Source organism: Coregonus lavaretus (assembly GCF_964263955.1).
Source record: "Coregonus lavaretus genome assembly, contig: HAP1_SCAFFOLD_288, whole genome shotgun sequence".
In the NCBI taxonomy this organism is placed as follows: Eukaryota; Metazoa; Chordata; class Actinopteri; order Salmoniformes; family Salmonidae; genus Coregonus; species Coregonus lavaretus.
Window position 1 is genome coordinate 182,244 of NW_028165217.1, and position 26,156 is coordinate 208,399.

A 26,156-nucleotide genomic window follows, 5' to 3' on the forward strand; every position below is an offset into this window, starting at 1 on the left:
TTTAAGTGGGAGAACTTGCACAATTGGTGGCTGACTAAATACTTTTTTTCCCCACTGTATTTGGTCCCATATTCATAGCACGCAATGACTACATCAAGAAATGTGCAGACGCACAAATATCGTACCCCCCCAAAAATGCTAAACTCCCAAAGTGCTGGAGCCAGGGGATCTTCTCTGATGTTAGTTTAGAACGGTGAGAAAAACACAACTACTGTCTGTCTCAAGGCCCAGAGGTAAAGGAGAGGAGAGATGAAGGAGAGGAAAGATAGAAATATCCCTTCATCTTGTTCCCGTCCCCTCATCTTCCTGCCCTCTCATCTGCATATCAGCACTTCTCTCCTTCCCTCATCTTCCTGCCCTCTCATCTGCATATCAGCACTTCTCTCCTCCCCTCATCTTCCTGCCCTCTCATCTGCATATCAGCACTTCTCTCCTCCCCTCATCTTCCTGCCCTCTCATCTGCATATCAGCACTTCTCTCCTCCCCTCATCTTCCTGCCCTCTCATCTGCATATCAGCACTTCTCTCCTCCCCTCATTTTCCTGCCCTCTCATCTGCATATCAGCACTTCTCTCCTCCCCTCATCTTCCTGCCCTCTCATCTGCATATCAGCACTTCTCTCCTCCCCTCATCTTCCTGCCCTCTCATCTGCATATCAGCACTTCTCCTCCCCTCATCTTCCTGCCCTCTCATCTGCATATCAGCACTTCTCTCCTCCCCTCATCTTCCTGCCCTCTCATCTGCATATCAGCACTTCTCTCCTCCCCTCATTTTCCTGCCCTCTCATCTGCATATCAGCACTTCTCTCCTCCCCTCATCTTCCTGCCCTCTCATCTGCATATCAGCACTTCTCTCCTCCCCTCATCTTCCTGCCCTCTCATCTGCATATCAGCACTTCTCTCCTCCCCTCATCTTCCTGCCCTCTCATCTGCATATCAGCACTTCTCTCCTCCCCTCATCTTCCTGCCCTCTCATCTGCATATCAGCACTTCTCTCCTCCCCTCATTTTCCTGCCCTCTCATCTGCATATCAGCACTTCTCTCCTCCCCTCATCTTCCTGCCCTCTCATCTGCATATCAGCACTTCTCTCCTCCCCTCATGCCTGCATCTACCTCCTGTACCTGCCTCACCCATCCCCCTCTCCTTTCTCCCCCCTCTCTCACGTCAGAGTGATGTTGTTGAGTTGAGAGTCAGACACGTAGTCCAGGGCCAGTGCTGCAAACGGGTCAACGACAGCAGCATCATCATCGTCTCTGGTCAGGTCTGGGGATGGTGACTGAAATACACAAACAATCAGAACTCAAACAAACAAAGTAACAAACAAAGACGTCAACAAAAACACTCACATGGTTGTTCTCCTCCGAGCCACCAGGTGTCACTGCAGCCTGGTTGTGCCCCTCCCTTCCAGGACCTGGCTTTGTGGGGGGAGGTGTGCTGGACTCTCCTCTGTCAGCCGGGGCCAGACTGAGTGCCCGGGGGTTGGCCCCAGTCCCAGCCCCCGCCCCAGCTCCAGCCACTGCCCCATCTTCAGCCCCCCTCTCTCTCTGGGTAGGTGAGCTCTGAACCTCACCCTGGTGCTCCCTCTCTGCCCCAGCCTCCAGAGGGATGGAGGTAGGGGTGGTGGTGGAGGATGGTGGAGGGGCCCTAGGGGGGCTCTCCTCTGGCTCATTAGACCCACAGCCCCCCCTGTCCCCCTCCTGTTTCTTCTCCACAACCCCCTCTGTGTCTAGCTCTTCTTCCCACAACACCACAGGCTGCTCACTGCCCAGTGGGTCCACCTTCAGGCCAGTCCAGAGACCCTCTCCTGTGACCTGCTCTGGCCCAGAATAAGCCACTTCGCTGGGGCCTGCATGGCTTGACTCTCCCCCTGACTGAAGCTGCTCCTCATCTAACTTCTCCTCCTCTTCCTTCTCCTCCTCTTCCTTCTCTCCCTCTTCCTTCTCCCCCTCTTTCTCTTTCTTCCTCTGCTCAGTGGTACTCCCCAGAGGGGCAGATGGAGGGATGAATGAAAGGAATGATGGATCAGAGGATGATGCAGCCACCAGGTTGGCACCACCACCACTATCACCACTCTGCCCGATGTCCTTCTCTCTCTCTTTCTCCACTGTCTCCTCCTCTCCTTTCCTCACCATCCCCATCGCTTCTCCCTCACTCCCTTCTTCCTTCACACTCTTTCTTTCCTTCTGCTGCTCCTCCTCTATTCCTCTCCTCCTCTCCCTCTCTCTCTCTCCCAGACCACACATCCCCATCCTCCTCCTCCTCTTCTTCACTGGTGCTTCCACAGATCTGTCCTCCTCCGCTGTCTTCTTCTCTGGTGCTTCCACAGATCTGTCCTCCACTGCTGTCTTCTTCACTGGTGCTTCCACAGATATGTCCTCCTCCGCTGTCTTCTTCTCTGGTGCTTCCACAGATCTGTCCTCCTCCGCTGTCTTCTTCTCTGGTGCTTCCACAGATCTGTCCTCCTCCGCTGTCTTCTTCTCTGGTGCTTCCACAGATCTGTCCTCCTCTGCTGTCTTCTTCACTGGTGCTTCCACAGATCCGTCCTCCTCTGCTGTCTTCTTCACTGGTGCTTCCACAGATCTGTCCTCCTCCACTGGCGGCCCCTTCCTCCCACCGCCCAGACAAACACCTCTCTCATCTATAGCCTCCCGCTGTTCACTGTCTCGCTCCTCCATTTTGGGCTTCTGGTTCTTCTCTCCACACTGCTCCTCTTCATTGTCGGTTTGACTGTCCCCATCCCCAACTTTGACCTCCTTGGAGGGGAGCTGGGGGTGGGGCTGGGCTACAGTCAGTGGGTGTGGGGGGGAGCTGAGGAACCTCTGTGTCTTGATGTCTTCTTCTTCTCTACCCTCGTCATCTTTAACGGAGGACTCCACACTATGGTCTTCCTGTGGAGTATCTTCACAATCCTGATTGGTTGGAACTGTCTCCTCTGTGCCTGCCCCCTCCACAGCCCCTCCAATGGCCTGCTCTCCCTCGAAGCCAGTCACAACCAGACTTTCCTCCACTGGATCCCCCTCTTGCTTGGGTGCAGTGGTATCTCCCGCTTTGTTAGCCTTCTGAGATGGATTAGTAGTACAGCCCGTCAGAGGGCGGTGGGGATCTTTAGGAGGAGAGGTCGTTTTTAACACTGTTCCCTCAGTGTCCTGCTGCACACAGCAGAGGAGTTAGAATCAGTTAAAACATAGCAACATTTAAATTGTAACTGACAAACGCTCAACCAGCAAATGTAACTTCTGTTGGCTACCTGTTCTAGGTGTGAGGGCTGTGCTTCCACTGCCTCTCCAGAGGGGGCGCTCTCCTCTAACGCATCACAGCACTTTCTCTTCCTTGACCTGAGTGACCTAGGCTGGGGAGGTGTGAAACCTGGAGAGAAAATGTAACCTTTATGCTATAGAAATGTCCTTTCTTTCACATGTAATAATACAGTAGCAAGCAAACAGGTGGACTGGCAACCTTTCACTTTGTTTTTCCATATCTCAGATAATTTCAATGGATAAATGTAACTATGTTGGACGAAAGGTTTATGTCTCGGCAGGTCAAGGTATTCACTTTATGAATGAATGATTTCATCCAATAAAAGCATTGAAGATCATTTAAGCCTCAATATACAGTTTATGTGATTTTAATGGGGGCTATTTCAGCCTTACTTTTGGTTTGCGTTCGTTTTTTGGTCATCCTCCCAAGCCAGCGCTTCAAATGCAAAAACAAAACAGAGACAAAGTGTCAGTTGGTTAAGTTAGCTAACAATGATTTGCCAATTATCAGATATCATGACACTGGCAAATCATCTAATTCAAAACAAAAACAACTAGCCAATAACATCTATCTAGCTAATACTTTTGAACTTTGATGGTAGATTTTTGTTTCTCCTCAAGCTTTTGACTTGGTCACAACTGTAGCTAGCTAGCCTACCTGGCCGTGCAGATCAAGATGGATTGTGAGTGGTCTCTCTTGCTAGCTAGCTATCAAACTTTGGCACTCTAACTGAAACATATAACATTAGCTACAGTGCATACCAAGCTCAACTAGCTAGCTAAGATTAAAACAAATCTAATTTTCAGTGACGAATATGAGATTTTTACACATAACTTTGACTGGACCTCACAGCTAGACACTTGTTAGAATATTTTTTATACATCAGCAATGACATTTCTGGGCGTGTCTTTCAAACGCCTTAAAGCAAGGTAGTCGCGTTGCCATTGGTTACCCAATGCAGGAAGTAGGAAGTAGCCCAATGTACACACCTTTTCGTGTTTTTAATACCTCTCTAACTAACAATAATTTATACGTGAGTAGCGTTCTCTCATATGTTTTCGAAATGATCAGTCGTCGTATGAACTAAGAAAGCGCTCAACATATGGTCTGTGGAAAACGTATGACAAGGTAAGCTTTTAGTGGCAATGTTTACAAATGGTATGGCAGCTTCTAGCAAGCTAGCTAGTTAACACGCTAACTACTACAAGTCATAGCTGCTGAACATCGAATGAGGATTAACAACATTTGTGCCATGGATAATGCTATGAATTTGCTGTTAGCTAACTGCTAACGTCACTGTACTAATTTGCTGCTAAGCAATGTCAGAGACTCAGACACAAAACGTGAGCAGTCAACGAATGTCTTATTACTAGCCATGATATCAATTAAATGTATCCAGCTAGCTAAATGCAGTGTAAATTCAACAAGGTCCTGTAGCTAGCTGTCAATTTTTGTCTGTCAATACGTGTATGATAAAAGCTGAATATAGCTAGCTACTGGAACTAATGGCCAGATGATACAATATATGTCTTTGGTTCTACTGTGTTGTTTTAGTTGTGGCACAGGTCAGTTGACAAGGTTCTCTCCATGAGTCACAGTCGGAATCCCCCACCCAGGGGACAGGGGGCAGCGCGAGCCAAACAGGTAACACACTTTTGATCATTGATTCATCATTGATTTGATAATTCATTATCATTGATAACTGTAAGTCAAGTTGTCATTGATAACACTAGTAATTCGTGTTTTCAATTCTCTCTCTTCCTCTCTTTCTCACTCTCGCTATCTCTCCCATCTCCATCTATCTCTCTTCATGCTCTCTCCCCTCTTTCTCTTCTCTCTCCCCTCTTTCTCTTCTCTCTCCCCTCTCTCTCTCACATTCTCTCCCCGCTCTTCTCTCTCTCTCTCTCTCTCTCTCTCTCTCTCTCTCTCTCTCTCTCTCTCTCTCTCTCTCTCTCTCTTTTTTTTCTCTTCCACTCTCTCTCCCCCTTTCTCTCTCTCTCTCTCTCTCTCTCTCTCTTTTTTTTATCTTTCACTCTCTCTCCCCCCTTTCTCTCTCTCTCTCTCTCTCTCTAAGATGGGGCTGCTCCTGGATCTGTCTCCGGATGGAGGGATGGATGAAGGTGGAAATGAAAAGGAGCTGGAGGCGGAGCTACTGGCTCTGATGGGAGGGGACGGGTCCCAGGGGAAGAGAGGGAAAGGTGAGGATCATCATCCTATTCATCATCATCTTCTCCCAATCTTCTATTAAATAACTTCCACAGACCCTACCACTAGAACCGTGTTGATACCTGCCTCCACAGCTCCAGTTCCAATGGCCGACATCGAGCGTATGGCGGCTCTGTGTATGAAGGACCTTGATGATGATGATGTTGGGGATGAAGATCTGGAGGATGACGATGATCTCCTGGTATCCACCATGTTTACACTCTTTTTCACACTCCTCTTCACACTCCTCTTCACACTTATTTTTTCCTCCTATCTGTTGTTGTTTCATTCCCAATGTTAACACTGTGTGTATGTGTCTGTGTGTGTGTACGTCTCTATCTGTGTGCGTCTGTGTTTATACATTTATGTGTCTTTATCCATCCACAGGCTGAGCTGAATGAGGTCTTGGAGGACAATGATGATGATGAAAAGGTTCCTGCCACCCCACCCAGCTCTAACTCCACCCCCCGCTCCACCCCCACCACCCCTAGTGGTACAACCGGGCTGGAGGCCTGCCTGGCTGAACGCATTGACATGTACCAGACGGCCATCTCCAACGCCAAGGCAGAGGGGGAGATGAGCAAGGCTCGCAGATACGACCGCGGGTTGAAGGTGAGCCAGAGACCATGGGCTGGTTGTATGATGATGTGTTTCAGAGTAGGAGTGCTGATCTATGACCAGTTTTTCCCCTTAAGATTATAATGAACAAGATTACTGGACAGGATGGACCTGATCCTAGATCAGCACTCCTATTATGAGACGCTTGATACATACGGCTCCAGGAACTTGAATTATCCCAGATTCATCTAGCCATATGTAAACCTGTAATTCAACAGTAGAAGTTATACTTTTCCTTTCAGCTGAATGTTTGCTTGCTTGTCGTCTCCCCCTAGACGTTGCAGTCCATGATGGCGTCAGCCAAGAAAGGAAAACCAATCAACGAAGAGGAAATCCCGCCTCCTGTCGCCACAGGTGGAAAGCCTGCCCCAGCCCCCGTGCAGCAGCTTGAACCAATCAAAGAGCGGGGGCCGCCAACCCCAGTGATGACGCCCTCCCCGTTCACCAATCAGAAGCATCTGAGGGAGGCTCCGCATGTTGCCCCGCCTCCTAAGCCCCACCTCCTGGTCCCCCCTCAGAAAAACACTGCCGTTACCCCGGATACGCCCGCTATTTCCCCCCTCACCCCCATTCAACCAGACGCACGGCACTCAGGTAGATCCCACACACACACACACACACACACACACACATTTTTGAAGACAGATACCAGCTTGAAGACACCAACCTGTAAATGTCACTGCAGTCCCCAAAACAATGGAACATTCTGGTTGTTTTATAATTCTCTCTCTCTTTCCTCTCCCCTCTCCCCTCCTCCCCTCTCTCTCTGTAGAGTTGAAGCAGTGTGTTCTAAACAGACAGAGGGAGTATAAGCTTGCAGCCCTCCAAGCCAAGCAGGGAGGAGAGTCAGAGCTGGCCAGACAACACTACCACATCGCCAAGGTACCACACACACTACGGGTTAAAGGACCTCGATGGACCTCGACTAGGGGTTCAAATTGGGGTCCTTAACGTTAAGAAAAATCCCTAATCGTTTTTTCCCCACCCACATAATTAAAATCACAGTGCAGTTATCACATAACATATTATTTTCAGTTTTATATCCTAACTAGACGATAGGCTATAAAGGGGAAAGTGGTGTAATTTTAAAGGTTGACTCAGCGATATGAAGTAGATGCAGAAAGTAAACGGCATAGTGGGTCAATTTCTGCAACAAATAAGAACGTTGAAGCGCGAGGCTCAACTTCTCCGCTATTTTGGTGCCCTGGCTACCACGCTGTGAAGCGAACCAGTGCACATGCGCAGATACTGTGTGGGACTGTGTGAGAGCCAAGTGTTGCATCTTGCTCATGTCAATATCCTAGTCTAGAGCCCTGCATTACTGAAGTTCTGAGACATTGCAAGCCAAGAATTTGCGAGATACAGCTTTTGATTGCCGATAGATAGGCCTAGTGCACGGTTCTGACTGTCTGTCTGGTGGCCAACCTGCCTATACTGATAGATAGGCCTAGTGCACGGTTCTGACTGTCTGTCTGGAGGCCGACCTGCCTATACTGATAGATAGGCCTAGTGCACGGTTCTGACTGTCTGTCTGGTGGCCGACCTGCCTATACTGATAGATAGGCCTAGTGCACGGTTCTGACTGTCTGTCTGGTGGCCGACCTGCCTATACTGATAGATAGGCCTAGTGCACGGTTCTGACTGTCTGTCTGGTGGCCAACCTGCCTATACTGATAGATAGGCCTAGTGCACGGTTCTGACTGTCTGTCTGGTGGCCGACCTGCCTATACTGTGCCCCCGCCCTCTCTCTCTCCGTCCCTCGCTAGCTCGCTATGATTGATTTGAGTGTTTGTGTTCTCGAAAGTACGGCAACTAATCATTATCCTCCGTTCTAAAAATACTTAATCTTAGGAGTCGATTCCTAGCGAAATCGAATCTTGACACTCAGAAATGGGAGTCGACACCGGGAGTCGCCGTGCAAGGAGTCGAGGAATCAATTATTTTGGAGTCGAGGAATCAATTATTTTGGAGTCGAGGAATCAATTATTTTGGAGTCGAGGAATCAATTATTTTGGAGTTGACTCTCCACCACTACTTCATCGTCGTCGTTAACAGTTGCAAAAATGTCATAGAAAGACAAGCGTCAGCAGCAAAGTCCTGAATGGTAAAACGTAGAGAAGTTAAATGAGAAGGAAACATTTCCAGGTGGAATTGAGGACCAGTAATGGTAGTGGTGGAAAAAGTACCCAATTGTCATACTTGAGTAAAAGTAAAGATAACTTAATAGAAAATGATTCAAGTAAAAGTCACCCAGCAAAATACTACTTGAGTAAAAGTATTTTGTTTTAAATATAGTATCAAAAGTAAATGTAATTGCTAAAATATACTTAAGTATCAAAAGTAAAAGTATAAATAATTACAAATTCCTTATATTAAGCAAACCAGACGGCACAATTATCTTGTTTTTATTTATTTACGGATAGCCAGGGGCACACTCCAATACTCTGACATCATTTACAAACAAAGCATGTGTTTAGTGAGTCTGCCAGATCAGAGGCAGTAGGGATGACCAGAGATGTTCTCTTGGTAAGTGCGTGAATGGGAACATTTTCCTGACCTGCTAACCTTTCAAAATCTAACGAGTACTTTTGGGTGTCAAGGAAATTGTATGGAGTAAAAAAGTACATTATTGTCTTTAGGAATGTGATGTTGTAAAAGGGAACAAGGTGGTGTACCTGTCCGACTGGGTGCCCAGGTGTTGCATTGCATCAACCAATAGCCGCGTGCCACGTCATCGACTGCTCCGTCTGACATCAAATTGCTATATCACATGATGTGGTTAGCTGATATGTTAAACGTATCTATCCATTGTGAGATCTGGCATGTCAGCAATGTACAGGAACACACCCACCTGACTACACCTCTTCCCCTCCTCCTCCTCTCCCTCTCCTCCCCCTCTCCCTCTCCTCCCCCTCTCCCTCTCCTCCCCCTCTCCCTCTCCTCCCCCTCTCCACCACCTCTCACTGTACAGAAACTAGACCCCATAGTAGAGGCATTGGACAGAGGGGAACCAGTGGACCTCAGCTCTCTACCTCCCCCTCCAGGTACGCTTGGCTTACTACACCTGACTCTTAGTTCTAAATCAATGACACCCTATTCCCTATATAGTGCACTACTTTTGACCAGAGCCTATAGGGTTTGGGACGTGGCCCTGAATACCTACTAGAGCCTAGAAGACCAGGGTATTCACAGTGTCTCAGTCTCCGAGAGAGTGCTGATCTACGATCAGTTTTCCGTTTTAGATCACAATGGAAAAAGATGCCATGGGGAACCTGATCCTAGATCAGCACTCGTACTCTGAGACGCTTAATACATTCCACCCTGACCCTTAAAGATCTGATCTCAACCCCTCCCATACGGTGAAACTCCTCTTTCTCCTCCTTCCTTCTCATCCCTCTCTCTCTCTCTCTCTCCTCAGGAGATGCAGTGGTAGAGCGTTCTGCTCCTCCTCCTCCCCAGTCTTCCTCCAGACCCTCCCCTGCTGCACCCCCGGCAGCTCCCCCGGTGGCCGACTCCGGTAACACACATAATATTAATAATAATAATAATAATAATAATATTGGATTGGATTTATAAAGCTCCTTTCTAAAGGGGGAAATCACCTCATCCATCACCAATGTGTAGCACCCACCTGGTTGATGCACGGCAACCATTTTGTGCCAGGTCGCTCAGTGGAGGTGTGTGTGTGTGTGTGTGTGTGTGTGTGTGTGTGTGTGTGTGTGTGTGTGTGAGACAGCCCTCCCAGCCCCAGGCAGTGTAGGGGAAGCGTTACAACAGAGGATGGAGCGATACAAAGCTGCAGCAGAAGGGGCCAGGAGTAAAGGAGACGACCGCAAGGCACGCATGCACCAGCGCATCGTCAAGGTACACACACATCCCAACTGACTGGTGGTTCACACATCCCAACAATGACTGGTGGTTCAAACACACACACACACACACACACTTCCCAACAATGACTGGTGGTTCAAACACACACACATCCCAACAATGACTGGTGGTTCACACACACACACATCCCAACAATGACTGGTGGTTCACACACACACACATCCCAACAATGACTGGTGGTTCAAACACACACACATCCCAACAATGACTGGTGGTTCACACACACACACATCCCAACAATGACTGGTGGTTCAAACACACACACATCCCAACAATGACTGGTGGTTCACACACACACACATCCCAACAATGACTGGTGGTTCACACACACACACATCCCAACAATGACTGGTGGTTCAAACACACACACATCCCAACAATGACTGGTGGTTCACACACACACACATCCCAACAATGACTGGTGGTTCAAACACACACACACACATCCCAACAATGACTGGTGGTTCAAACACACACACACACAGTTAGACAGAACTCCACGTTTCATGCTTTTGACAGCAGGCAGCGGAAACATCTCACACACACACTGTAATGTATACCTGCTTGGATATATCGTACTAATGTTATTTTTCTCTCTCTCGCTGTGTCTGTCTGTGTTTCTGTGTGCCTGTGTGTGTGTGTGTGTCTGTGTGTAACAGCAATACCAGGATGCCATCAGGTCTCATAAGTCTGGACGACCAGTCAACCTAGCTGATCTACCTGTACCACCAGGTAACATGCTGTTAGTAGCAGCTTTCAACAGGCACTCTATAAGAGGTGTTTTAGCATAGTGAGTGTTCAGTCTGTACTGGGTTTATATGATGGCTTCATTGTATGAGAGTTTTTATTTATATACTTTGTTACTCCCAGGCTGGCCCTTGCTAGCATCATGTTTTATTAGCATGTTTTTAGTGTGTACTCCGTAGCATGTTTTTAGTGTGTACTCCTTAGCATGTTTTTAGCGTGTACTCTATAGCATGTTTTTAGCGTGTACTCCGTAGCATGTTTTTAGCGTGTACTCCGTAGCATGTTTTTGTTCTCTGTGTTTACTATGTACTGTGTTGTTGTGGCCCAGGCTGTCCTCCGCTGCAGGGCTCAGAGAGCGGCCAACAGAACTTCATGGGCGTCCTGGAGACGGCCATGAAACTAGCCAATCAGGACGCAGACGCAGAGGACGAGGACGGACCAGGGGAATTGGCAAAGGTAACCACCATGACCTATGACCCTGACACACATGATGAGATTTCATGAGATTTCTTGATGCTGAAGATTGTTCTGGAAGTGGGAAAATATGGATACTATGTCCTAGACACGCAGAATAAATAGTATGTTCATGTTTACAATATTTCGCTTCCATTCACGTAACACTCTCTCTCTCTCTCTTTCTCTCTGTCTCTCTCTCTCTCTCTCTCTCTCTCTATGTCTCTCTCTCTCTCTCTATGTCTCTCTCTCTCTCTCTCTTTCTCTCTCTCTCTCTCTTTCTCTCTCTCTCTCTCTCTTTCTCTCTGTCTCTCTCTCTGTCTCTCTCTCTGTCTCTCTCTCTCTCTCTCTCTCTCTCTCTCTTTCTCTCTGTCTCTCTCTCTCTCTGTCTCTCTCTCTCTGTCTCTCTCTCTCTGTCTCTCTCTCTCTCCAGCCTGCAGTGGGAGCTCCAGTCCAGAAAGGCCAAGCTCCGACCCCTCCCACACCAGGTTCTGGAGGCAACACAACACAGGGCTCCAGACTGGGGCCTAAAGGTGTGTGTGTGTTTCAGTATATGTGTATGTTGGTGTCAGTGTGTGTGTACATATTCATATATGTATTAAATTCATCCCTTGACATGACACATTCATTCTCCCATTAGCCACTCTGATGTCTCCCTACACACACAACCACACACACACTTACCCCCCTCTCCCCCACACTCACACATACATCCACATCCTGACTCCCTGCCTGTGACGTCCCTTCCTGTGGTGCAGCCCAGCAGCAGTTGGACTTCCTGTTGCTGCGGCGGCAGGCGTTCATCCGCGCGGCGCTGCGTTCTAAACAGATGAAGGACATGCAGGGAGCAGCAGTCCATCTCCGACACGCTAAGGGACTGGACCAGATGATCAGCGCCACCAAGGGAGGCCTGCCTGTAGACATCACCAAGGTGTGTGTGTGTGGGGTAGTGGAGGGCAACTTTCCACTAATTCCCAGGTTTTCAAGAAATCTGCAGGGAAATAATAAAGCTGGAAATCCTCAACCAGAATTTCTGGAAATCTTTGGAAAGTTTGAAATTTTGCAACCCTAGGAGGTCTGTGTGTCAAGGTAAAGGAGGGTGGGGAGAGGGAGGGAAAGGAGGAACATTGAGACGCGTGTGTGTATTTATGTGTTAAAGGAAGAGAGACTAATCTCCTGCTGTTAAGGGAGGAGAGAAGGGTGAGAGAGGATGGGGGAGGATGGGGGAGGTTATTATTTTTATCTCTTGGTGTCACTGGAGAGACTGCAGGAGAGGAGCCAGGAACAGATGGAGAGTACAGGGGAAGACCAAGACATCTGTGTGTGTGTGTGTGATAATCTCCTGCTGTTGACTTTTCACACCTCTCTCTTTCTCTCTACCTCTCTCTCTATTTCCTCTCCTCTTCTATACACCTCTCTCTTTCTCTCTACCTCTCTCTCTATTTCCTCTCCTCTTCTATACACCTCTCTCTTTCTCTCTACCTCTACCTCTATTTCCTCTCCTCTTCTACACACCTCTCTCTTTCTCTCTACCTCTACCTCTATTTCCTCTCCTCTTCTACACACCTCTCTTTCTCTCTACCTCTCTATTTCCTCTCCTCTTCTACACACCTCTCTCTCTCTCTCTCTCTCTCTCTCTCTCTCTCTCTCTCTCTCTACCTCTCGCTCTATTTCCTCTTCTACACACCTCTCTCTCTCTCTCTACCTCTCACTCTATTTCCTCTCCTCTTCTACACACCTCTCTCTCTCTCTCTACCTCTCACTCTATTTCCTCTCCTCTTCTACACACCTCTCTCTCTCTCTCTCTCTCTCCCTCTCTCTTTCTCTCTACCTCTCTCTCTATTTCCTCTCCTCTTCTACACACCTCTCTCTCTCTCTCTACCTCTCTCTCTATTTCCTCTCCTTTTCTACACACCTCTCTCTCTCTCTCTCTCTCTCTCTCTCTCTCCCTCTCTCTCTCTCTACCACTCTCTATTTCCTCTCCTCTTCTACACACCTCTCTCTCTCTCTCTCTACCTCTCTATTTCCTCTCCTCTTCTACACACCTCTCGTTCTCTCTACCTCACTCTCTATTTCCTCTCCTCTTCTACACACCTCTCTCTTTTTGTGTCAGTGTGTCTGTAATTATGTTTGTGTGGGTATGTGTACATAATTGTATATGTGTTAAATTCATCCCTTGACATGAACAGTTTCACTCTCCCGTTAGCCACTCTGATCTCTCCCTACACACACAAACACACACATGCACATTCATCTTCCATCTCTTTCTCTCCCTCTAACTGAATCCTGTCCCGCTCTCTCTTCCTCAATCTCTTTCTCTCCCCCTCCTTACTCCCTCCTCCTCCTCTCTCTCTCACTCCTGTGTCTCTCTCCCCCTCTCCCCTGTCTCCTCTCCCCCCTCTCCTCCTCTCTCTGATTCAGAGGGGTTGGGTTAAATGCGGAAGACACATTTCAGTTGAATGCGTTCAGTTGTCCAACTGACTAGGAATCCCCCTTTCCTTTCCGTCCCACAGGTCCCCAGTGCTCCAGTCAGTGAGGAGGACTACTCTCTGTCTCGGTCTCATTCCTCTCCTCGCTCCTCAGAGCAGTACAGCAGCCTCATGGAGCTCCTCCGACAGCAGCACCAGGTTATTACACTCTTATGACATCTCTTACTACATATTTATAACACATGATGTAACTCATTAATATGGAGCTCCTCTGACAGCAGCACCAGGTTATTACACTCTTATGACGTCTTACTGCATATTTGTAATTAAGCAATAAGGCCCGAGGGGGTGTGGTATATGGCCAATATACCACGGCTAAGGGCTGTTCTTAAGCACGACGCAACGCGGAGTGCCTGGATACAGCCCTTAGCCGTGGTATATTGGCCATATACCACAACCCCCTAAGGTTCCTTGTTGCTATTATAAACTGGTTACTGACGTAATTAGAGCAGTCAAAATAAATGTTTTGTCATACCCGTGGTATACGGTCTGATATACCACGTCTTTCAGCCAATCAGCATTCAGGTCTCGAACCACCCAGTTTATAACATGATATAACTAATTAATATGGAGCTCCTCCGACAGCAGCACCAGTTTATTACAACTCTTATGACATGCTTATTAACACTGTTACGACAACTTATTAAACAGCACACCCCTTTAGCATATATTTAAAACAATATATTTATATAGCACCTCACGAACAATAAATGCCTCATTGAACCCTTATATATGCAACACCTTTATACACCTTATAATACACTTATAACATGTTGATAGTACATTAATAACACATGATCTGTTTCTCTCTACAGAAATGTCTGGGTTACTCACAGCAGTTCACTCACATGGGAAGCGTGGCCGAGACCTCCAGGTTAGTGGCAACAATTGTGTTTTGAGTGGACGCATGCGCGAGTACCCCGAAGCACATCAAGATGTTAAAATAATGACCGGACTGATAAAAATAGTCAAAATTCAATAAGTATTTATTATAAAACAGATGTGTTTTCAAAAAGAGTGTAAAATACAAACTAAAAGGTTATTAAAACAACCAAGACCTGCACACCATACAGTGTATATATAGGATGTCTACCTCCATTACTCGCATTCTGTTCAGAAACACCATTTTAAAGAGACGCACAATAATTAGGATCAGGTGTGGCCAATTAGTAGGCGTGGCCAGCACACCTGAACACACTCAAATGGACGTGACAAACACTTGAAACTATTGAGGATGAAGTTGATGATACACGTACACCTATGGTAATGTTTGAATAGTAAAACACAATTTGGGCCCAATTTAACATACGTTTAACAAATATATCAGTGAAGATGCATTGAATTCAAGGAAATGCCATCTTCACAGTGTCTGTGTGAACCAGGGTGGGAAATTAAACTTTTTCGTCCACTATCCACTGTGGCAGGTAGATTAAAAAATCGACCAGCCACTCAGATTTTTTAACAGCCATAATAGGTTTTGCGCCATAATTACAATTTTAAAAAATAACTGATGAGCATGCTTTGTAATGTTTCTAAAACAAGAAATGTATTACTAGTCAAAAGTAATGGGTTATATTGCTTAATTTCATTTCATTTTTGTGACCTGCGTCTTTTAACCAATGTATGTTAAAATAAATAATGTTGATGCTATAGTAAAAACAGATAAACAGTTCTACAACTGAACATCAGCAATCAACAAAGTGAGTGCCCTGCCACAAAATGCTGAGTGATACGGTTGATTTATTATTGTAGTTCAGAGCTCTACGCTGACATGTTTTACAAGGAGTACAAGATCTGCTCCTAAGTAGAAATGTAGAAGCACACAAATAAATCTAGGTGAACATTTTAAAGTATTTGAGTGTTTTAATGATAAGAAATGACTAAAAGTTAATGAATATGTTTTTTTTGGAGTGATTCATGCTCAATCAAGCACAATCATTAGGTGAGACAAAAATTGTCAGCTGGCATTTTAAGGGATGGGCCGTTACCATGGTAACACTGGCACTCGCTTGTATGTGACTAACAAAATCTCCGACTGCGACGTCTTCCTAGCAGCAGACAGTTGCAGCAAACTCAAACTAACATTGAAAAACAACCTAGAGTGTGAAGAAACCGATGTAACTGGCCAAGAAACACGAGGACAAAGTCACACTTCAGTAGCCTTTCTTGTAAATTCCACCAACTTCTTCTACATGTGGGCTTTGGTTTAAAAAAAACTGTTGCCAAATGCTCTGTGTGACCAACCGCCAACGTGGCTGGTGAAATAAATAGACATGAAACCCCGCCAATGACAACATCTACCCCCATTTGGCGGGTGGCTGGTATGAACCCTGTGTGTGTGTGTGTGTGTGTGTGTGTGTGTGTGTGTGTGTGTGTGTGTGTGTGTGTGTGTGTGTGTGTTGCTGTTGTCAGGTTTGAGAAGCTGGCAGAGGAGTGTATGCAGAACATTGAGGTACTGAAGAAGGCCCACGCCAAGGGCCAACCTGTCCCCAAATACCACACTGAGGAGAGGACCTTCAACACTGTCAAGTAATATATTGTTACTAACATATTAATACCACACTGAGATGAGGACCTTCAACACTGTCAAGTAATATACTGTTACTAACATATTAATACCACACTGAGGAGAGGACCTTCAACACTGTCAAGTACTATACTGTTACTAACATATTAATACCACACTGAGAGGAGGACCTTCAACACTGTCAAGTACTATACTGTTACTAACATATTAATACCACACTGAGAGGAGGACCTTCAACACTGTCAAGTACTATACTGTTACTAACATATTAATACCACACTGAGGAGAGGACCTTCAACACTGTCAAGTACTATACTGTTACTAACATATTAATACCACACTGAGGAGAGGACCTTCAACACTGTCAAGTACTATACTGTTACTAACATATTAATACCACACTGAGAGGAGGACCTTCAACACTGTCAAGTACTATACTGTTACTAACATATTAATACCACACTGAGAGGAGGACCTTCAACACTGTCAAGTACTATACTGTTACTAACATATTAATACCACACTGAGAGGAGGACCTTCAACACTGTCAAGTACTATACTGTTACTAGCATATTAATACCACACTGAGAGGAGAGGACCTTCAACACTGTCAAGTACTATACTGTTACTAACATATTAATACCACACTGAGGAGAGGACCTTCAACACTGTCAAGTACTATACTGTTACTAACATATTAATACCACACTGAGAGGAGGACCTTCAACACTGTCAAGTACTATACTGTTACTAACATATTAATACCACACTGAGAGGAGGACCTTCAACACTGTCAAGTACTATACTGTTACTAGCATATTAATACCACACTGAGAGGAGGACCTTCAACACTGTCAAGGACTATACTGTTACTAACATATTAATACCACACTGAGAGGACTTTCAACACTGTCAAGTCAGAATGTTAGTATACAATTAACATTCATATAAAAATAAATCTGTCTTACACACACACACACACACAGCAGGAGGAAAGTAATCTGTTTTCTCTGTCTGTCTGTTGTAGAATGTATCCTAACCTGACAGCCAATGAGATGATGCTGTACATCGTGAAGGGTATCAATCTACCTGCTCCCTCAGGTGTGTGTTGTTTTGAACTTTATATGTCTCCTCCTCTCCCGTCTCTTCTCACCCCTCTCTTCTCACCCCTCTCTTCTCACCCCTCTCTTCTCACCCCTCTCTTCTCACCCCTCTCTTCTCAACCCTCTCTTCTCAACCCTCTCTTCTCAACCCTCTCTTCTCACCCCTCTCTTCTCAACCCTCTCTTCTCAACCCTCTCTTCTCAACCCTCTCTTCTCAACCCTCTCTTTTCACCCCTCTCTTTTCACCCCTCTCTTTTCACCCCTCTCTTCTCACCCCTCTCTTCTCACCCCTCTCTTCTCACCCCTCTCTTCTCACCCCTCTCTTCTCACCCCTCTCTTCTCAACCCTCTCTTCTCAACCCTCTCTTTTCACCCCTCTCTTTTCACCCCTCTCTTTTCACCCCTCTCTTTTCACCCCTCTCTTTTCACCCCTCTCTTTTCACCCCTCTCTTTTCACCCCTCTCTTCTCACCCCTCTCTTCTCAGCCGTCTCTTTTCACCCCTCTCTCTCTCTTTTCACCCCTCTCTTCTCACCCCTCTCATCTCACCCCTCTCTCATTCTTCTCACCCCTCTCTTCTCACCCCTCTCATCTCACCCCTCTCTCATTCTTCTCACCCCTCTCTTCTCACCCCTCTCTCATTCTTCTCACCCCTCTCCTCAGGAGTATCTGCCAGTGATCTGGACACCAGTGTGCGCTTTGAGTTTCCTTTTCCTAGTGCGGTAAGACACACACACACACACACACACACACACAAATAACCTGCACACATTTCCACTTAGATCCACTCAAATATTCTCTCCCTGTCTTTGATGTGTGTGTGTGTGTCTGCCTGTGTGTTGCGTGCATGTGTGTGTGTAGGAGGAGGCCCAGAAGGATAAGACCAGTACAGTGAAGAACAGCAACAGTCCAGAGTTTAAAGAGCAGTTTAAACTGAACATCAACCGTCAACATAGAGGCTTCAAGAGGGTCATCCAGGCCAAAGGCATCAAGTTTGACATCATCCACAAGGGGTGAGATCCACAGAGATACACCAGACCTGGGTTAATACATGCGGATTGAAGTAACATAGAATATTAACACAGAAACATCATGTGGGGGAGTCTGGTCTAGTGGTTTAACACTGCAGACATTGGACCACACATACCTGTTGGTGAAGGGGTTATGGATCCCACCTGGGCCCCTACTGTCTGTCTGTCTGTCTGTCTCTGTCACATACCTGTTGGTGAAGGGGTTATGGATCCCACCTGGTCCCCTACTGTCTGTCTGTCTCTGTATCTGTCACATGTGGTCCTCTGTAGCTCAGCTGGTAGAGCACGGCGCTTGTAACGCCAAGGTAGTGGGTTCGATCCCCGGGACCACCCATACACAAAAATGTATGCACGCACGACTGTAAGTCGCTTTGGATAAAAGCGTCTGCTAAATGGCTCATTATTATTATTATTATTATTATTATTATATACCTGTTGGTGAAGGGGTTATGGATCCCACCTGGTCCCCTACTGTCTGTCTGTCTGTCTGTCTGTCTGTATCTGTCTCCTATCTACCTTCCAACGGTCACTGGCCATAAACAATAAAATACTAACAAATAAAAAAATATATAATAAACAGAGAAACAGAGAAAGGTCATTGTGAACAGTGACCTGGGCTGTCCATTGTCTATAATCAACAGTGGTATTCACTGGGCATTAGACGGAAGACATTTCTCAGAAACAGGATAAAACTGGGAAGCATTTTCCAGACAGAGAGTTGAGAAGGTGTTCTTCTGATCAGGTTAAATCCCTTTCTCTGTCTGGACTGGTCCAATAACAAACTCTCCTTTTCATTTAGCCACGGTGCACTTCATACTGTGTGTTCATTTAGCCACGGTGCACTTCATACTGTGTGTTCATTTAGCTACGGTGCACTTCATACTGTGTGTTCATTTAGCCACGGTGCACTTCATACTGTGTGTTCATTTAGCCACGGTGCACTTCATACTGTGTGTTCATTTAGCCACGGTGCACTTCATACTGTGTGTTCATTTAGCCACGGTGCACTTCATACTGTGTGTTCATTTAGCCACGGTGCACTTCATACTGTGTGTTCATTTAGCCACGGTGCACTTCATACTGTGTGTTCATTTAGCCACGGTGCACTTCATACTGTGTGTTCATTGTCGTGTTAATCCTCTAGAGTCGAAGACAGGGAGGGTTTGAGTGGATTGTGACGCATCCAATGCAACAAAAAAAACAGTTATCTCTAGCTTAAACTGACAGATGTTGATGGGTATTATTTTATTTTGTTACTTAGATTGACTCACTGGTGCATCAATAGACCTTAGGGGGTTTTAATGTGTGTGTGTGTGTGTGTAGGGGTCTGTTCAAGGGGGACAAAGTGTTGGGGAACGCTCAGCTGAAGCTGGACTCACTGGAGAACCAATGTGACATCAGACAGATTATAGAGGTAAACACACACAGATACACACACACACAACTTTCCGCATGCACATATTTTCACTTAGACATGCACATATCTCTCTCTCTCTCTCTCTCTCTCTCTCTCTCTCTCTCTCTCTCTCTCTCTCACACACACACCTATCTAACTGTGTGTTGTTGTTGTGCTAGGTGTTGACACACCTATCTGTGTGTTGTTGTTGTGCTAGGTGTTGACACACCTATCTGTGTGTTGTTGTTGTGCTAGGTGTTGACACACCTATCTAACTGTGTGTTGTTGTTGTTGTGCTAGGTGTTGACACACCTATCTAACTGTGTGTTGTTGTTGTGCTAGGTGTTGGATGGTCGTAAGGCTACAGGAGGTAAGCTGGAGGTGAGGGTAAAGATTCGGGAGCCGCTGGGAGGAGCACAGCTTCAGACCACCACAGAGAAATGGCTGGTCCTAGACCCTCTACCAATCACCACCCCAGACAGAGAGAGAGAACAACAGGTGAGGAGAGAGAGAGAGACCTACCTTTGGAGTGTTCGGTACTGGTAGGGGTATAGTATCTGTCAGAGTTAACATGTTCCATTAATATCAGTCTAACTGAAGTATCTGTCAGAGTTAACATGTTACATTAATATCAGACTAACTGAAGTATCTGTCAGAGTTAACATGTTACATTAATATCAGTCTAACTGAAGTATCTGTCAGAGTTAACATGTTACATTAATATCAGACTAACTGAAGTATCTGTCAGAGTTAACATGTTACATTAATATCAGTCTAACTGAAGTATCTGTCAGAGTTAACATGTTACATTAATATCAGACTAACTGAAGTATCTGTCAGAGTTAACATGTTACATTAATATCAGTCTAACTGAAGTATCTGTCAGAGTTAACATGTTACATTAATATCAGACTAACTGAAGTATCTGTCAGAGTTAACATGTTACATTAATATCAGACTAACTGAAGTATCTGTCAGAGTTAACATGTTACATTAATATCATTCTAACGGAAGTCTGTCTGTCTGTGCATGTCTGTCTGTCCCTGTCCCCCCCCCCCCCCCCCCTCTCTCTCTCTCCCCCTCTCTCTCTTCCCCCCAGTCCCCCTCTCTCTCTTCCCCCCAGTCCCCCTCTCCTCGCTCCAAACCCAAGAGTGACCATGGGAGGAACAAGCAGCCTAACCAGTCCAGCCACTCTCCTGCCCAGTATAAACTCCACAGCTTCAGTCTACTGCACTACGATAAGGAGAGACTGGAGAGACAGGTAGGGCTGTGTGACTTCACACCGTTTTCTTTCTCTCTATTTCCACTTCATTTTCCTCTCCTCTTCTCCATGGGAAAGTTTCATCTAGATCTGTTCACAATTGGAGGTAGCCAATCTATGCTGTGATTGGTCTAAGATGATGTCAATCACCCTGTGTGTCCTTCAGATTGGTGATTACAGGAAGAGTAGGCGGGATCCTCCGTCTGACCTGCTACAGCAACACAAGGAGGTCACACACAGGCTGCAGTGGCAGAAAGCCCAGCTAGAGAGAGGCTCCGCTACACTACTGTCAGGTAACACAATTCACAACCATATTCATACACAGGGTAATATGAACAGCTACACACTCATTTGTGTATTTCTCTCCCTCCCTCTATCCCTCCTTCCATCCGTCGCTCTCTCTGTCTCTCTCCATCCCCATATCCCTCCATCTCTCTCTCTCTGTCTCTCCATCCCCATCTCCCTCCATCTCTCTCTCTCTCTGTAGAGTATGAGAATGTTTTGCAGCGTTTCGCCCAGGGACTTGCTGAGTCAGTGAAGAAGTTTTCCAGCCAAGGCAACAGGGTGAGCACGGGGTCAGGGTCGTGTGTGTGTGTGTGTGTGTGTGTGTGTGTGCGTGTGCGTGTGTAACGTGTCTGTCCCTCTGCCTATTCAGGATGCTGCTAAGGACGCTCTAGGTCGGCTGAAGATGGTGGAGACTGAGGTAAACACTGTTATAGACACTCCGTGTTAGGTACATCACCCAGTTCACCAAAATGAATGGCTCCTACAGACAGTGAGTCACGTGGCCAGGGCTTGCTATATGAAGCAGGCAGACAGGCATCGAGGCATTCAGTTACTGTTCCATTGAACGTTAGAATGGGCAAAACGAGTGACCTAAGCGACTTTGAGCGTGGTATGGTCGTCGGTGCCAGGCGCACCGGATTCAGTATCTCAGAAACGGCCGGCCTCCTGGGCTTTTCACGCGCGACAGTGTCTAGGGTTAAACGAGAATGGTGCTTCAAACAAAAAAACATCTAGTCGGCTGCAAGAATCGAGTGGAAAAACATTGCCTGGTCCGACGAATCCCGGTTCTTGTTGCGTCAGGATTTGGTGTAAACAGCATGAGCCCCATCTTGCCTGGTGTCAATGGTACAGGCTGGTGGTGTAATGGTGTGGGGAATTTCCTGGCACATGTTAGGCCCCTTGATGCCAACTGAGCAACGATTCCATGCCCCGAAGAATTTAGGCTGTTCTGGAGGTAAAGGGGGGTCTGACCCGGTACTAGATTGGTGTACCTAATAAACTGGCGAATAAGTGTATATATGACTATGTCTGTGTTTACACAGGCAGCCCAATTCTGATCTTTTGACCAATTATTGGCAAAATATCGGATCTGATTTAAAAAAAGACAAATTAGTGTCAAAAGATCAGAACTGGACTGCCTGTTTAAACAGCCTTTATTAATCTGACCACATACTGTATAAGAGCACTATGTGAGGTGATGTATAATATCATTTAGTTTGAATTGTATCTGACACCTACCTCTTGTCCTCCTACTTATCTCTATCCCTCCCTCTCTTTCTCCTCTCTCTCTCCCTCCTTCTCTCCCTCTCTCCCTCTCTCGCTCTCTCACCTCCACTCCTTCTCTCCCTCTCTCCTTCTCTCCCTCTCTCCCTCTCGCTCTCTCACCTCCACTCCTTCTCTCCCTCTCTCACCTCCACTCCTTCTCTCCCTCTCTCCTTCTCTCCCTCGCTCGCTCTCTCACCTCCACTCCTTCTCTCCCTCCCTCCTTCTTTCCCTCTCTCCCTCTCTCGTTCTCTCACCTCCACTCCTTCTCTCCCTCTCTCCTTCTCTCCCTCTCTCGCTCTCTCACCTCCACTCCTTCTCTCCCTCTCTCCTACTCCACTCCTTCTCTCCCTCTCTCCTACTCCACTCCTTCTCTCCCTCTCTCCTACTCCTCTCCTTCTCTCCCTCTCTCCCCTTCTCCTCTCTCTCACCTCCACTCCTTCTCTCCCCTTCTCCTCTCTCTCCCCATCTCATGTGTTCCTTCTCTCCCCCTCTCCATTCCTCAGTTGGAATCTCTCAAGAGGAAACGCACCGTATGAGAGGAAGAGGACAGAGGGAGAGTTGGCTGGAGGACTGTTATATTACACACACCAATCACACACACACTCAGGGGACAGGTCCAAGCACCTTTAACATCTTCATGACACTCCTATGTTCCTCGCTGCCTCCTCCACTAATACTCTCCCTTTTACTCTGTACTTTAATTAGTATTGTCATTCATACAATCCGTTATGAAGAAGAACCCGTTTGAATAATAACAGGCCTGCATCCCAAATGGCATCTTATTCCCTATGTGGTGCACTACTTTTGACCAGGGCCCATAGGGACTATATAGGGAATAGGGTGCCATTTGAGATGCGAGGCAGAAATGGGCTCCTGTGAGATTGAAAGTGACATGAAGACAGAACCCAGGGCAGGAGAGAGAAAGCCTTATTTGCACTTCAAAACAAAACACTACCGATATTAACAAAACCCTGCCGCCTTCAGAATAGTCCTTAAAGTCCTTCATTGGTTCTCTCTCTTTCTCTCTGTTCAGAGAGTGGTGTGTGATGGTTCTCCTCCAGGTGTGTGTGTGTGTGTGTGTGTGTGTGTGTGTGTAATGTTAATGAGCTTAATCTAATCTTTCTGCTCCACTATTCCCAGATTACTGTAATCTGACCCGTTTGGTGCTGTGTGATATGGGAGTAAAAGCGAACTACATCCCATAATGAAGGATTAGCTAACACTGGTGTCACCATGGAGACGCCTCATTCAGGGAAGTGAGGAGAGGAGGTACTCCAGGGGTTCAATTGAAAAGAACAGAGTTAGAATTAGTGTAGAACGGACATATAGCTGTAAAATCCACTGGATTTGCTTTGAATTGGGATGAATGTAGGTTCTCTATTAATTGTAATTCTATGGTACGGAGTCTGGGAGCCCGTTTAAAAGGACCCTTCTTATAGGACGATATTTAGCCCATTGTGATGTCATCAATTAGGCTTGCGTCATATGACTATGATGTCATCAGTTAGAATGTTCAACAAAGGATTGCGTCCTCACCACATTGTGATGTCATCAGTTACTCTGCTCAGACGTTGCTGACGCCAGATCTTACAACGTCTGGATAGGTATTTTACATATCAGCTAACCACATCATGTGTTTTAGCAATCTGGTGCCCGACAGCACAGTTGATGACGTGGCGTGCAACCATTGGTTGATGCAGGGGAACACGACCAAAATGTTGAACAAAGGATCGCTTCATCTAGTTGTGATGTCATCAGTTGGAATGTTCTACAAAGGGCTACATCCAATTATGATGTCATCAAACCTCATTGATGACATTATAAGGAGCCTGGGACTGTGTCAGAATCCCAGAGTAAAGCACTGTGAGTAAACTGTCACTAAAACCTGACTCCTTGAAGGGCTAAATACACGTGGGGTACACAGACTTCAGTCAGGGTGACGGGGGCTGGGAGGGGGTACAGAACAGACTTCAGTCAGGGTGATGGGGGCTGGGAGGGGGTACAGAACAGACTTCAGTCAGGGTGATGGGGGCTGGGAGGGGGTACAGAACAGACTTCAGTCAGGGTGACGGGGGCTGGGAGGGGGTACAGAACAGACTTCAGTCAGGGTGACGGGGGCTGGGAGGGGGTACAGAACAGACTTCAGTCAGGGTGACGGGGGCTGGGAGGGGGTACAGAACAGACTTCAGTCAGGGTGATGGGGGCTGGGAGGGGGTACAGAACAGACTTCAGTCAGGGTGACGGGGGCTGGGAGGGGGTACAGAACAGACTTCAGTCAGGGTGACGGGGGCTGGGAGGGGGTACAGAACAGACTTCAGTCAGGGTGACGGGGGCTGGGAGGGGGTACAGAACAGAGAGGGTTAATGGTGGTTTCAAGAGAGGCCTTTGTGTGGTTTCTGGGTCAGATTGGAGGGCAGAAAGAAATGGGTTGCGTCCCAAATGACACCCTATTCCCTATATAGTGCACTATAGGGTGACATTTGGGATGCAACCCATGTCCCCAGCGGCAGATACAGTAGATGACTTCATCCGTGTCCAAGCTGGCATGATGTCGGTCCCAAATCCTACAGTGATCCTCTAAGAATGAGAAGAAGAGGCTTCACTGTACACACTCTCCCTCACTCACACACACACACACACACACACACACTGTCAGGCTGGTGCATTCCCGCTCTAATACTACTGCCCCCCCCCCGGCTCATCAGCATTCTCCGTGGTTGGTTACGGGACAAACAACCCTGACACACAGACAGACAGACAGATGGTCAAACTTACTGGAACCTCACTTCTCTTTTCTCTCTCTCTGTCTATCCCACCCTCTCTCTCTCTCTCTCTGTCTATCCCACCCTCTCTCTCTCTCTCTCTCTGTCTATCCCACCCTCTCTCTCTCTCTCTCTGTCTATCCCACCCTCTCTCTCTCTCTCTCTCTCTGTCTATCCCACCCTCTCTCTCTCTCTCTCTGTCTATCCCACCCTCTCTCTCTCTCTCTCTCTCTCTGTCTATCCCACCCTCTCTCTCTCTCTCTCTGTCTATCCCACCCTCTCTCTCTCTCTCTCTCTCTCTGTCTATCCCACCCTCTCTCTCTCTCTCTGTCTATCCCACCCTCTCTCTCTCTGTCTATCCCACCCTCTCTCTCTCTCTCTGTCTATCCCACCCTCTCTCTCTCTGTCTATCCCACCCTCTCTCTCTCTCTGTCTATCCCACCCTCTCTCTCTCTCTCTGTCTATCCCACCCTCTCTCTCTCTGTCTATCCCACCCTCTCTCTTTTTTACTCCAAAAATACAACAGTAAAAGTAGCCTATCTGTGGCTCACCGCTCTCTCTCATCTATATAAATCTCCTATTTGTAAGTCGCTCTGGATAAGAGCGTCTGCTAAATGACGTAAATGTAAATGTAAATCTGTCTCTCTCTCTCTCTCTCTCTCTCTGTCTCTGTCTCTCTGTACTCCATAACTATAACAGTAAATGTAGCCTACCACCAGGCCTACTGGACTCACTTCTCCTCTCTCTCTCTTTGTTTGTTTCCTGTTTCTTATTTACTCCCCAAACTACAACAGTATAGTAGCCTACTGTAGTGGGATCTGGCCCCGTATCCACTGCATCTCAGAGTTGGAGTGCTGATCCAGGATCA

General features: G+C 46.8%; 1 protein-coding gene across 1 annotated transcript; it reads left to right on the plus strand.

Moving 5' to 3' along the window:
* Positions 1–4,249: 4,249 nt before the first annotated feature.
* On the plus strand, positions 4,250–24,073 carry LOC311116116 (coiled-coil and C2 domain-containing protein 1A-like). Its single transcript, XM_084191246.1, has 27 exons — positions 4,250–4,385; positions 4,812–4,901; positions 5,332–5,455; positions 5,558–5,664; positions 5,850–6,074; positions 6,356–6,674; positions 6,853–6,962; positions 9,052–9,124; positions 9,499–9,597; positions 9,817–9,944; positions 10,631–10,703; positions 11,047–11,174; positions 11,605–11,704; positions 11,930–12,102; positions 13,685–13,798; positions 14,476–14,534; positions 16,073–16,189; positions 17,215–17,288; positions 17,951–18,009; positions 18,149–18,300; positions 19,642–19,732; positions 20,057–20,212; positions 20,838–20,975; positions 21,142–21,268; positions 21,463–21,539; positions 21,631–21,678; positions 23,030–24,073. Exons 2-27 carry the CDS (start codon positions 4,845–4,847, stop codon positions 23,060–23,062), a joined length of 2,961 nt encoding a protein of 986 aa, XP_084047372.1. The 5' UTR covers positions 4,250–4,385; positions 4,812–4,844; the 3' UTR covers positions 23,063–24,073.
* The last annotated feature ends 2,083 nt before the right edge of the window (positions 24,074–26,156 follow it).

What these genes read in the sequence shown, in the direction of transcription:
- LOC311116116 (XM_084191246.1), top strand. Translation starts at nt 4,845, where the DNA reads ATGAGTCACAGTCGGAATCCCCCACCCAGGGGACAGGGGGCAGCGCGA. An exon ending in AGGATGACGATGATCTCCTG is followed by an intron (nt 5,665 to 5,849) that starts GTATCCACCATG and finishes ATCCATCCACAG; the next exon opens with GCTGAGCTGAATGAGGTCTT. An exon ending in CAATCTACCTGCTCCCTCAG is followed by an intron (nt 17,289 to 17,950) that starts GTGTGTGTTGTT and finishes CCCTCTCCTCAG; the next exon opens with GAGTATCTGCCAGTGATCTG.